This window comes from Molossus molossus, unplaced genomic scaffold (assembly GCF_014108415.1).
Source record: "Molossus molossus isolate mMolMol1 unplaced genomic scaffold, mMolMol1.p scaffold_m16_p_14, whole genome shotgun sequence".
In the NCBI taxonomy this organism is placed as follows: Eukaryota; Metazoa; Chordata; class Mammalia; order Chiroptera; family Molossidae; genus Molossus; species Molossus molossus.
The window spans coordinates 51,056,734-51,071,328 of NW_023425349.1; the positions used below are offsets into that span (position 1 = coordinate 51,056,734).

Genomic DNA, 14,595 nt, shown 5'->3' on the forward strand with positions numbered 1-14,595 from the left:
AATAAGCCCGGCCAGTTTGGCTCAGCGGTTAGAGCGTCGGCCTGCGGTCCGGAGAGACCCAGGTTCGGTTCCCGCTAAGGGCACGTACCTCGGTTGCAGTTTGTCCCCGGCCCTGGTTGGTTGTGCGGGTGGCAGCCACTCGATGTGTCCCTTTCACGTCGATGTTTCTCTCTCTCTCTCCCTTCCTCTCTCTCCCTCCCACTCTATCTGTACAAAAAAAAAAAAAGGAAAAATATCCTCGGGTGAGGATAAAAAAAAAAAAAGAATGAAATCATAGTTTTACATAAAGGGGAACATTGAATCCAAGACATTCTGTATAGAGAACAGGATAAAGGCCGACCCTGAGATACATCTGGATATTAGAAGTAGGAGAAGGAAAACGAGCCAGCGATAGAGCAGCAGGACAGGAACAGGGGGGCGGGGGGGGGGGGCATGTCTGTGACTCGCAGAAGGCATCTTGGGTGCTAACGACAATTTGGGAGCAGATCTCTATGAAGCCCTTGGCCTCTCCCTATCTCCATTTCTGTACCACAGAGCCTTGGAGTTTATTCCTACATGAACTCAACCGGATTTGCTACATCTCTACTTTTGGGATATTGCCTTAGCCTTTACTATACTCAGTTACCAAAAAGCTGTCAATGCTTCCACTTTTCTACTCATCCTCCCCCTTCACCAGGCAACGTATGATTTCGTGTTTGTTCCACTTCTCCCTACACGAGTGAAGCACACCAGGTGAGAAATGCAACAAAATCGGAACTCGGCCCCATCATACCCTGCTGATTGCTGCTGTATCAAAATGAGGCCTAGTGCTGCAGATATGCCAATTTGTCAAGAACACAGAAATCCAGATTTTTAAGTAAAATGTCCTAATTTATTAAATTTGGTTTGATTTCTTTTTAAATAGAAAAACAACAACAACAACAACACTGTGCAAACTAAGTGAACTTATCTGTGGGTCCACTGTGGGTCCAACTGCACTCAAGGATCACCACTGTGATATGTCTGCTGAGGACCTGGACGACCCACCACCCATTCCCCCAGCAGCAGTCGTGGTCCTGCTATGGTGGGCTCACACCAACAGTCCTGACACAGCAATGCATATAGGTTGAAAGAAAATACCAAACAAATGTGTGTAGATATATAAAGAGAGACACAGAGAGAGAGAGAAATAGAGACAGGGAGAGAGACAGAGACAGGGAGAGTCACACCCTAGTCATAAGCATGATTGTGCTAGTTTTATGACCTTTTTATAATAAAATTCAAATAAATACACAGTCCATAAGTGAAATAAAATTCCACCACCACCAAGTACTATCTAAAATTGTGTTGTATACCCTCAGTGGTATATATACTAATACCAGAGTAGCTTATGAAAATATTATTATACACATAGGTCTAGAATATAAAATTTTGATTTAAAGAAAATAAAGTATGATTTCCATTGTATTTATTAAGATTAAAAGTCATCAATTGTTAAATTCACTATTCTTTCATTAGTTGGAGAATCTGATTTCACATATGATTTTAAAACGGGACAATAGGACCACCAGTTAATGGGTAGAGTTTTTGTTTTACATATGAATTAGCATAAATCCCACTCTCGTCATGCCAGGGGTTGATGCCAAATCTTTTGGAACCATTTAGATCCGTGAACTGAGAACGGCATTTTCTGTGGACTATTGAATAATCATCTTGACAAGAATAATCCTATGGGGGGGAAGAGAAAAAGAAATGATATTGAATAACTGGAATATGTAAAAAGGAGTGATGACTAAAACTTGATCTTCAATGTGTTAGTCTTATTATGAACAAAGGTTAATTTTCAGACAATTAATTTAACCTCTCAAATTATAAATATACCAATGAAAAAATGGCTATTGCATTTATAAGTACTTATAATTCTGAAAGAAGAAACTAGTTCATGGTTGTTTTATTTATGAAACTAAAAATAAATTATTATACGTTTAAAATGGTTTTAAACCATAAATTGACAGATAAAGAACAATTTAAATTGTATGATCATCTACATAGGACCCAAACAATTACAATTTATCTACCATTCAATACCTTTTAAAATTGAATGTGTTACAATCATTCCAAAGAATAATATCTTGGGTTATATCTTTAATAACTGTTACCAAGTTACATTTACCAGTAAAAGCCAAGTTTGAAGATTCATTCCTATGAGAAATTTACTTCAGCATAATCCAGCATAGTGTTTAAGGAATTTACCCTTAGAGCCCTCATAAAAGCTTCTATTGTAATAAAACAAGACACTCGCATGGACCGTTTCCCAGAGGAAATAATGATTCTTCCAGTTTACATCAAGGGTAATGGTAGACAAGGAACATAAAGCCCTTAAACTGATTATATAATTTTCTCCCTTAAATTGGTACAAATTTTAAAGCACTAGAACAATATTGAAATTAAATCACCAAAACTATAAAGCAATGAAAGAACACCTAAATATAGTCCAAATCTTAGATTGGCTTTATTGAAAATAATTGAAAACTTTAACACTATATTCAACCATAAAAATAATTATAGTATTTATTTATTTACTGAATGCTTATTATGGGGTGGGCATACTAGTTGAGTGTTCATATCTTTTCATTCATAACAGGGCTCTGAAGTAGAAAGTACTACTCCCACTTTACATATAAGAAAAGATAATTTGCTTAAAAAATCTCAGAAGGGGAGAATTTAAAGAATGCCAAAATTAAGTGACTCAGCCAGGACTTCAAACTAACCATCTGACTGTGGAATCCATTATCCTTCCAGGATCCCCATGAAATTCTTAACAATTGAGAGATGAAAAGAAATACAAACAATAAAATCCTAAAGCCACATCTTATTCATATCCCTTTCTACATAGTTTGGGCTTTTGCTTTTTGTTGTTGGGGGTCTATTTCTTTGGGGCTTGCTTGTTTGTTTTAAACAGGTATGGCCCTTTAAAAGAGATTTGAACATCACTGGCCAAAACTGCCCTGTGAGAGGAAAGCAGGATCTGCTCATTCCTACCCCAGTGGCCATCAAACTGAAGAGAGTGTCAAATGAGAGCATTGGCCTGTGGTCCTGAGAGGCCCGGGTTCGGTTCCCACTAAGGGCACGTACCTCGGTTGCAATTTGTCCCCGGCCCTGGTTGGGTCGTGCAGGTGGCAGCCACTCGATGTGTCCCTTTCACGTCGATGTTTCTCTCTCTCTCTCTTTCTCTCTATCCCTCCCACTCTATCTGAACAAAAAATGAAAAAATGTCCTCGGGTAAAGATAAAAAAATAAATAAACAGGAAAGGTCAATGTGTTCCTTTAGCATCTCTTATGCAAAGACGACGATTCATTTTATAATATGACAAGATTACATGTGATGTTTTAGGAAAAGGAGTCTGTTAGCAGAAGGTACTAAACACTGAAGGTGGAAAGGACTGGATTCAGGAACTGTGATTAGAATCGGATCTCAACTACTTAAGACATCAACTGATGAATGAATAAACAAAATGTGGTCTATTCACATAGTGAAATATTATTTGGCAATAAAAGAAGTAAAGTACTGATAGGTGCTATAGCATAGAAATCATTATGCCATGTGACAGAAGCTAAACCAAAATACCACACATTATATGATTTCTTATGTGAAATGCCCAAAATAGGTAAGTCCACAGAGATAAAAAGTAGCTTTTCAGGAGGTGGGGAAGAATGAAGAATGACTGTTAATGGGTGTGATGGCTAATTTTCTGTGTCAGCTTGACTGGCTCATGGGCACCCAGATATACACACACACTCCTTGCAATCCAGCTCACAGTCTTAACGGACTTCAGAACATCAATGACCAACCTGGAAGACACAGGTCATAGAGTTCTCCAAATGTGTAGAAGAATATGCTTTGTCAATAAGGCTTAACCAAGAGTTGAAATGGAGAGTAGGAAGATAAGAAAGAGTCTGGAGAATTGTAGGAAGAAAATCAGGGGGCAAGACAGCAGAAGCAGCCAGTGTATTTCCTAATGTACTCATCCCTACCTAGATTTTAATCAGGCAGGTTCTCTTTGACCTGGACACGGAGGAGTACATTAGATAAATGAGAATAATGGCAGAAAGGCATGGGGGCGGGATTCTCCTGGCCTCCATTTCTCATGAGAACTCCTGAAACAAAATACTTCTCAGGCTACCCTTTCATTTTCCTGGGGCACATACCCACGCCGGTAGAGCAGCATGATCAGGCAGAGGGAGGGTCTGAGAGCCATCAATCCTGAGCCACGTCGGGTATTTTGTGGCGTAAACAAGACTCTGAAGTAGCTGCAAGTCTGCAGTGGGGGTTCAGCTCTCAGCTGCAGAACTGAGCATTAGATCTGGGACTGGGAGTCACAGAAGGCTTCCGAGGGGTCAACAGTATCTATAGGAATGAAAATAAGACTGAGCAATCCCAACATGCCATGAGGGTTCCAAATAAGTCCAGAGAGAAACAGAAAAAGACTGACAGTTAATAAAGTCCAGAGACCAGAGCCACTAATGCCAGCAAGGAAAAGAGCAACCAAGTGGACTAGGCATATCACCCCAGAGACCAGAACAGGCAACACACACACACACACACACACAAACACACACACACACACACAAATATCCTATTTTTTCCCCCCTGGCATCAGGATGCTCAGTTGTATCCTTCCCTCCATATACCTGGATGCCACCTTAGGAAGAGTTACAGTTACTATTGCTGTGTAACAGGCCAACCTATACATAGCATGTCAAACAATAGCCATTTTCAGATTTTTGGGATCAGGAATTAGGAAAGGGCACATGAAAGACAGCATCTCTGCTCCACAGTGTCTGGGGTCTCAGCTAGGAAGACTTGAAAGCTGGTGGTAACTTGAGGGCTGGGGCTGGAACCCTCTTTTCATTTCAGTTGGTAGTTGATGTTGACTGTCTGCTGGGACCTCAGCTGTGGCCGCTGACTAGAGCAACCTCACAGGCCCTCTCCACGTGCCCACTTGGGCTTCTTCATGGCATAACTGGGTCTGAGAGTGAAGATGGCACAAAGAGAACCAGGAGGAGGCTATCCTGCTTTTTATCACCTAACCTCAGAAGTCACAAGCATCACTTCTGCCGTAGTCACAGTTCAACCTGTTCTGGGGGAGGCAACACAGATTCCTTTCTGTTAAAGTCACATTGTAAGATCATGTGGGGTAGCAGGTGTGTTGTGGCCATTTTGGGACAAAAACAATCTGCCACAGGGAGGAGGCAGGATGTGTTGGGTTCCCAAGACTATCCCTAGGTTCAGTGACTTGCTAGGAGGACTCACAAGACTCAACATACAGTGGTACTGGGGGCTATGATTTATTATGGCAAATGGATACAAAGCGAAATGAGCAAAGGGAAAAGGCATATAGGCTGAAGTCTAGAGGAAACCAGGTGTGAACTTTTGAGAGTCCTCTCCCAGTGAGTCACACGGGATGCACTCAATTACCCCAGCAACGAGTTGTGAAAGGTTCTCTACTGGGGAAGCCCATTAGAAACTCAGTGGCCGAAGACTTTGTGGGAGGCTGGTCAGACAGGCACCCTCTGCTAGGAACATACCAACATTCCAGCCTTGCAGAAGGAAAGCAGGTGTTCAGCATAAACCATATTGTTTGCACAGTTTAGGCAGAGTGAGCCCTTCTTATTAGGGAATATCATCTGGAAAGCCAAGTTGCTAGATGCCAACCAAAGGCCAACATTTCAAGCAGGCTTTTTAACCAATAGCAGTCTCGGCTCTGCTGTTAGTTCTTTAAGCGCAAACGAGATGGGAAAGGATCTCTAAGAAAGTGAGTTTTTCAAAGGAGATTAAACACTTCCTATAGGAACTACTTAATTTATAGAATCAGGCTAATCTTTAAATGGGTTGGAGAGTTAATGTTTTCCCTCTTGTGGTGGGCTTGGGAAGAAGGCCAGTTATCCGTTAGACACACTTCCTCTGTATATGTGAGTTGCAGACAGTTGCTATGCTTTCAACATCCTAACATAATGATGAAATGTTTATTCAACACCAATTTAGTGGGAGTAGGAAGAAATGTTTAGAAATTGTGTATAGAAACAGATTTTTGAATTACCACATGTTGTTGGCTGTTCCATTATTTTGGGGCTTCACAGACCCTGAGTGCTGACAAAGTTAATTTAAGACAGAATAATCACTGCAGGCTTTTTCTGAGCCCTTCAGGTAGACGCTGGTAACTGGAAAAATGTGCCTGAGCTGTTGAATGAGTGGGCATTAGCACACAACGGTTTATGCAGAGCCAGACTGGAGGAAACACCTCCCAGGAAGAACACGGAGGACTTCCCTGGCTAAGTGGGGATAAAGAACCAAAGATGTTCCATAGCCTCAAACCTGGATGGCTGGGAGAGTTGTAACATCATTAAAAAGAATGAGGAAGACATGGAGATGGGGAGGACTGCTTTTAGGAGGAAAAGATGAGTCAGATTTTGGATACTTGATTAGAGATGACATCAGTACAAAATCTGTGTTTGGAAGGTGGTGCTGAGGAGCAGATGGCCTGGAGGGAGGTCAGTGCCCTGTGCACAGCAGTGATCATTGACTGGGGAAAATAGCTATAAAGGACATTATTGGGCCTGTGAATTACATTTGAATAGAGACTGTGGATTTCGTAATTATACTGTATCAACTTTCCTGAGGTTGAGCACTTTACCATAGCTATGAGTCCTTGTTCTTAGGAAAAGCACACTGAATTATTTAGAAGTAAAGGACCACAATGTCTCCAGCCTCCTCTCAAATGCTAAACAATTGATGACTCAGAGTAAAGATTAAATGGGAGTCCCTTGTGTTAGTCTTGCAACTTTTCTGTAAGTTTGAAATTAGATAAAAATGTGTTTCCCCCAAAAAAGTGGTGGTTGGGGAGCCATGGAGTGTATGAATTCTCTGAGATTGTGTAAAATGAGAGAAGCAGGGTTCTGGGACCCAAATCTTGGGGATGCTTATGGTTGGATTTATAAAGAAACCATGAGGAGACAAAAGGAAAGATATGGAGAGTGTGTTGCAATGTCAGAGATTCTGAAGGGAGAGAGTTTGAAGAATGCTCACTTTTAAAGAAGCTTCATGGAGGACAAGACCTGACAAAACACAACTAACACAAAGGCCTGATCTCACATCATCGCTGAGGGTACTGTTTCAAGGAAGGGTCAGGAATGTCAATTGAAACATCCTAATAAAAGATGGAAAAATAAAGAGCATCAGATAAAGGAACACTAAGGGCAACAGGCCCTACAGAATCAGAAACCACTAAAGATGCAGCAAAAGAATCATTATCAGGAAAAATGTGTCTTAAGGTTAAGAAAGCTTTCTTCTCCCTTTTCTTTCTTCTTCTTAACCTATTATAGAAAGGCAGGTCAGGATGTTACAGGAGGGTTCTCTTGGTGAATAGGGCACCCATTCGACCTTCTTTCATTATGAAGGACAAACAATATGGTTTTACCACTTCTATCAGTAAAACGTACTGTGTATCTTTAAGTTATGGGTATCCTACTTTTAGATACCCATCCGCTCCCCACTCTATCCCTATTGCTCCTTGGGTGCTATATTCTTACTCTAAGCACCATTATTTCCCCAACCTTTTGTAGAATAAAATGACATTGCTGTTTTTCAGTCAATAATATACCCAGTCCTTCCCAGTTTGTCCCATTTTTCCAGGGAACTGTTCTCTGGTTATTCTTATTTGATTTCATCTTTTTTCTTTAGGACCTTTTATCTTTGATAGTTTTATTTTCAAGGTCATTTTCAATTTTAGGCCTGCCTTCTGGAACATCAGTAACTGTCTGATTTCATATTGTAAGATAATTTGAAAGCATAGCTCAATTCCTTCAGCCAGATCATCCATAAAAATGCATAACGGGTTATGTTTCCTGGCCAAATTAGTCACTGCGCACTAACCTTGTGTCCACCATTACAGACAGCTATTAGCCACCTGGCATCATGCAGCAAAGACCATTCTACCCTAGCATGCCTATAAGTATGCACATTTGGGGTACTCCATTTACTCTTAAAAAGCTGTTTTAGGCAGCAAACTTATTAATGTGAATGTCACATCAGATGGAATGGAAGTAGACATAAAAGTAGATTGCTGTGATATTTTGTTCCATTATTTTCAGTATACATCATGTATAAAATTCTTTAGCATTTATATGCACTTGACTAAAAACCTGTCTTCCCCTAATAAGGTTGTCTTCTAAGCACACATGAAGAGTGATGTGGGAGGAAAAAAAAAAGTACCCTACAGCTAAATTTACTTTATCAAGTAAATTTTTATTTGATAAAATTTTACAAAGAAACGAACTAGTAACAAATGCAGATATTCAACTAAAGGAAAAGAGTCATAGGAAGTACAAGGAAGATTAGGCTATGGGTATAAATGTAAACATTTATATCATTAATAAATCCAGTCACCATAGCAAGGTTTCATCACAAAGAAAAATAGGGTATCTCCGTGAACAAACATTTCATAAAAGAAGCTGACAATATCACACGGACTCTAGTAATGGCCAGCATCAAAAACCAAGCAATAGCCAATTGAATCTTAGCTATTAACTACATTTTTTTCTTTCTAATGCACAAATTTTTATTAGTCCTATTATTTTAACCTCATAGAAAGAAATATCATTTTTCTTATTCTTCAAACTATATTATGTAGGACATCTGCAACTGTTTTATATTTGTCACTCTGTGGTTAGGTACAAATTTGAGGCTTAGGGTTCTCAGTTTTAAAAAATGTTTTGTTTCTCTCCATTACAAAAGTCAAATATGTTCATTGTAGAAGTTAAAGATAATCAAGAAGAAGAAAATGAAGTTTCCTACCATCCCAAGTTCCCTGAAGTAGAACTGAGCTTGATGACTTAACCCAGGAATAAAGAGGAGATCATGGTTACTTAACTTCCGAAGTCAATGTAAGTGAAAGCACAATTACAGAGAAAATAGGGTTGTTTCTACTAAAAGGACACAGTATTGAAAAAATAATTAACTGAGTTCCCTGAAAATAGAGAGCCACAATTTCTCATGATGAGCAGAAGTTATGATATTTATTTCCTAATTTTCAAGTAGACTTGATTTAAATGTCTGCCAAGGTCCTTAATCAAAAAGGTTACTTGGTCATAAATAAGTGGCTATTAGGATGGGACAGGATCAATGAAAGAAGCAGGATCAATAAAAGAGAATCAAAATAAATAGAATTTGAGAGCTCATGAATATCTTTCCGTCTGTATCAGTGAAGATTATGCAGGAGAATCAGAGAGACTGAGACTTTGAGGAACTGGCTCATATGTAAGACCGGAAGCGCGGGCAGGAATTCTATATTATAGGTGTTGGGACAGGATTCCTTCTTCTCCAAGAAACTTCAGGTTTTTGCTCTGATGGCTACCAACAACTGAGTAGACAAGGCTCACTGAGGATAATCGATAAGGCAAATCCTATTGTATTCCAATTAACTGGAGAAGCTGTAGAAGTCCGGTGGAACTATATAAGCAACTATTCGTAGATCCTGAGGTTGAAGCTGGGACCTAGAAAATATGGCCCCTTGATGCTGGCAGAGTTCCGTGAGACTCAGAATGAGGACTGTTTGCCTATAAGCTACAAAGGCATGCCTACCTGTATACATACAAGTCAGCACACATATTTACAACATACACTGAGATCTTTCAGGGAAGAACTTAGGTTCAGGAAGGCCACCATCTCCTTCTGAGCTCAAGTAACAGAAAGCTATGTTCAGGGTTAACTAGCAGCAGCAATTTAGAATATACTGACATCAATAAAAAGATACTAGGTACAACCATCTGATCCCTTCCCTCTTCTCCAGTTGCACCCCACCACTACTGCATTTGCGGAAGAATCTAAAACTTTCATTTATTTCAGTTAATAATACATAAGATAAACAAGCATATGCAACAAATGGTCATTTTTTTGGTTAATAGACATTGTCAGAACATTGACAGGACAAACAGGAGAAAATTAAATACTAGATATAGTGTGAAGCAGTACAAAGAAAAGTAGCAGTAAAATAAAAGTCATGAAGACATCGCAGAGACTGGAACATTGCCTAATTGAATTTCAGCCTCAATTTTCTGGGTAGAAGTTTGGCAAAACCACACTTTATTCTAGACTAAACACACACACACACACACACACACACACATACACACACACACGCACCGGTTCTCTATACTGGAATAAAATTGCAAAAGTGGGAACTGAAAGCTAATTTAGTTCAGACAAGTGACACTTTCCACAGAATCCCCACCCTGTTCTAGATTCACTTTATGTCTCAGCTTTTAGTGTTGAAGAGTCTTTTCCTTGTCTTTTTTTTAAATCCTTACCTGAGGACATTTTTCCATTTTTGTTCAGATAGAGTGGGAAGGAGAGAGAGAGAGAGAAAGAGAGAGAAACATCAACGTGAAAGGGACACATTGAGTGGCCACTTCCTGCACAACCCCAACTGGGGCCAGGGACAAACTGCAACCAAGGTACATGCCCTTAGTGGGAACTGAACTCGGGTCTCTCTGGACCACGGGCTGATGCTCTAACCCCTGAACCAAACCAGCCAGAGCCCTTGTCTTCTTTTTAAGGCCCTTGGGGAGTGTCTTTTATGTGAATGAGTCTATTTGAACAATAAAGGCTTCTAATGACTCTGCCCACTTCTAACTCCTTTCCAAGGTGCATTTAGTCTAGGGTGGTACTCAGAGTATTTATCAATCATTACAGCACCAGCCGATCAGACTGAGCAAGTCCTAGAGGGCCCTGGGTAGGCAGGTATTAGACTCCAGAAGGTCCCAAAATCTGGGCCCACTCAGCCATAAGGCACAGGGAGCCCAGTGCCCAGGGTTCGTGCTACTTCTGGAATCTGACAATAGTGATTTCATTTCTTTTAGAATTTAAAAAAATGAATATAACAACAATGTAATCATACTTATTCCACTAAATTGTATACTAAAAACGATTAAAATATTCCCGGCCGGTGTGGCTCAGTGGTTCAGCATCGACCTATGCACCAACAGGTCACCGATTCGATTCCTGGTCAGGGCACACGCCCAGGCTGTGGGCCTGATCCCCGTGAGGGGCATGTAGAAGGCGGCCAATCAATGTTCTCGCCCATTGATGTTTCTATCTTTCTCTCCCCCTCCCTTTCTCTCTCTCTAAAAATCAACAAAGGAAAAAAAAGGGGTTAAAGTAGTAAATTTTATTTTATGTATATTTTACCAGAATGAAAAAAAAAAAGCAGATGCCAACTATAAAGGGTAAAAACTCCTAGTTAAACCTTGAAATAATGACTATAATATAACATCAAAAACCATCTCGTGGCAGAAAACTTGGGCACCTATTAAACAGAAAATTTTGCTTAAAATAGGATATAGACGTCAAAAAGTACTTCCCAGAAGGAAAAAAAAAAGTATTACATGCTTTAGTTTTATGTAATAATGCTCATTAATTTATTGAGAGTAATTTCAAGAATGTTAACAATAACAGGGTCACATAACATGGCCATAAAATACAATAACAGAGTCAAAAATAGGCAAGGAGATAAAAATAGGCAAGAAGGGAGAAAAGATGGGTAAACTTTACAAATGCCAAAAAAAAAATATATATATATATATATATAGACTAAAATTTATCTCTTTCATAAGCTTTTAAATCCAAAAGGTGAATACAATCCAACTTGGATTATATCTGTCTTTATACCAACACAGTGTGAAACATGTTGTTCAATTTTTTTTTTTTTTTAATGAAAAAAGGAGCCCATGAAGGCAAAAGTGCTTATGGCCCAGGAAAGTCATCGTGCTGTCCTGGGTCCAGGGAGTCCAGGGAAGGGGCTGGGCCGCTGAGGTGGCAGGGCTCTGGGCAATTCAAGGCCACAGCTAATTTTCAATCAGCACAAAAATATCAATATTTTAACAATGCTATATTCATACCAGTGCCTAGAGACCCAGTGGTAGGACAGGCCAATTCTGCTGCTACTGGGAATAATTTTTAAACAGATGTAGCCTCTTCTCTGACCTACCATGAAACACTGCATGGGCCCTGTGTGGTCAATTTGTAATACATGCCAACTTTAAAACCTAAGTCTCTATTAAACGCTTCCTCAGCTTTCTCTCCCTGAATGAACTATGATGCACAACCCTTTTTGATTTAAAGGTACTCATATGCCTGCAACGATAATTCAATAGGCAGCTCTATTTGGGAAAACAAAATGGTACTTCACACATGATACTGACCAACCAAATGTACCCAACAGGCAGCTGCAGGGCTGGGAGGAGCCATGAACCTCCAAAGAGCTTCCGAAGTTCAGTAGGATCATCTGACTCCGTCTTTGGTCCCTTCTTTCCTGTTGTCTGGTAGTTTGATTTCCAACACTCATATTTAGAAGCAAGCCAACCCACTGTCTTATCATTTTCTCACCTTTTCAAGTCAGTGGCTTTGATTCTACTGTAGAAACTCACTCCCATGACCACGTCCTGGATTCTGTCATCCCCTAGAACCATTCTAGCTCTGAAATACCAATACGTCCAGTACCTTCCCTTTGCTCATCGCCTCCGATTCTTCTAGCTCTCTCACTCCCCTCTACTGCCGTGCAGCGTTTTCATTCCGGGCCCTTCATCTTCCTGATTTGCTAGTCCCTGCCTGAACGAATTATTTTTTGTACTCACCCTGAGTATATCCAGTAGACACATACATCCACAGCTCACTTGTCCCCTGTCCTAAAGGCCCATGTACCCTACAAAGAGCCAGCCACGGACCAGTCCTTTAATCTACTTTCTCTGAAACTTTTTCTCTATTTTGGTTCTTTGGGGGAAAAATGGGGAAGCTTTTAAAAGAGATATCTTTCACTGAAATTAGGTAAGCCATAACAAACACCCAGTGTAAGAAGTGGATTTCTAGCCCTGGCCGGTTTGGCTCAGTGGTGGGAGTGTCGACCTGCGGACCAGAGAGTCCCGGGTTCGGTTCCCACTAGGGGCATGTACCAAAAAAAAAAAAAAGTGGAGTTCTGAAAAAGTAGCTTGGAATTCTCTTTCCTTTCTCTCCTTGGAAATGATTTCATAGCTTTCTAATACTCTGTATTTCCTTACGTATGTCTAGGCTTTGGTGTGATAACTTGTATTTTCTTTACGCTTTCCATAAAGCTGTCCCACTTTATGCAAATATACATTTAAGTAAACATGAGAGCCCATAATATAAAAGTTAATAAAGTCTCAATCAATGCACAAATTCGAAATAGTATGAATCTAAACATTTTAAGATTTTAAGAACTGCATAATTGCAAAGGTGGTAACCTGAGTGAGTGGTGAACTATTTATTCTAAGTCCATATGGTAAAGCACCTAGTAAATAAAAAAGTATTCTCCTCCATGTATTAGTCTTTTGTGAAGTCTGTACTTGTTTATATGCAAGATAACTCCAGCCACTATTCTGCTGTTATTTAACCATCCACTATTATAATTTAAAATATTTTGTATCCAATAAGAATGTAATGCAAGCATTCATTAAATGGGGGTGCTAGAGAGCAGAGCTTAAACACGTCTCAAAATCCATTGCTTCAGCATGGAAGTTGGAAGTGAATAAACAAAATTCGAAATAAAGCCAAACATGCTGTGCTGCTAATGTGGAAGTGAGCCATGGAGACACATCAGAAATAATGCTGAAAAATTAAAACCATAAATATATACCTTGATGACTAAAGACTGTGTGGTCTGAGAATACATCCCCCATTCTTTGTATTTCTGCCTATGGGGAAATTAGTCCTTCGAGTTTTGGGAGTTTTCAATTATGTCTTCAACTTCCTTTTGTTTAGAGATGAAACAAAATTCCATGTATATAAGAAATCAGGCCTGAATTGCATTCTTCAATAACTTATTTGTTTCCCTGTGGTTTTTTCCTGATTATAAACAATCAGGCTAAAATGTGTAAAGGGGGAAAAAAGTCACCTACAACCTCACCACTCAATGGCCAACTTTAGTAGCATTTTGACAGTTTCTTCAGTTTTTTTTCTTATATTTTTACATAGTTTAGATAAAATATATGTTCAATTTTGTATCTTAATATTTTTGTTAACCTTACATGTTTATCAAGGCACTAAGAGCTATCTATGGATATTGTAAAGGCTGCAATAATCTCCCCATATGATTACAGCATATTCAATCAGTACTATTTCTAACATTAAAACATTCAGCACTTTCCAAGTTTTGCCATTATTAATAATTCAGTGATGAGTATTTTTGGATTTTAAATTATTTTTCTTCGGGGAAATTTCTTAGAAGGACAATTATTAGATCAAGTAGTGTCTTGTAAATACTGCCAAATTCCTTTCCAGAAAGATTTAAACAATTTACAATATGCCTGACAACAGATAAAAAAAAACAACATCTTGCTCTGGCCGGGTGGTTCAGTTGGTTGGAACATTGTCACGTACACCAAAAAGGTTGTGGGTTCGATTCCCAGTCAGGGCACATGCCTGGGTAGCAGGTTCGATCCCTGTCAGGGCTCCTAAGGGAGGCAGCCCATTGGTTTCTCTCCCTTTCTCTCTGTCTCTTTCTTTCTCTCTAAAATCAATAAAAATCATATCCTCAAGTAAGAATT

General features: G+C 39.5%; 1 protein-coding gene across 1 annotated transcript in view; it reads right to left on the reverse strand.

Moving 5' to 3' along the window:
* Positions 1-1,524: 1,524 nt before the first annotated feature.
* CUNH9orf135 (chromosome unknown C9orf135 homolog) overlaps positions 1,525-14,595 on the reverse strand; it is a 79,150-nt gene continuing 66,079 nt past the window's right edge. The window contains exon 6 of the mRNA XM_036262099.1: positions 1,525-1,707. Coding sequence (XP_036117992.1) covers positions 1,525-1,707 — 183 coding nt within the window. The remainder of the gene's footprint in view (positions 1,708-14,595) is intronic.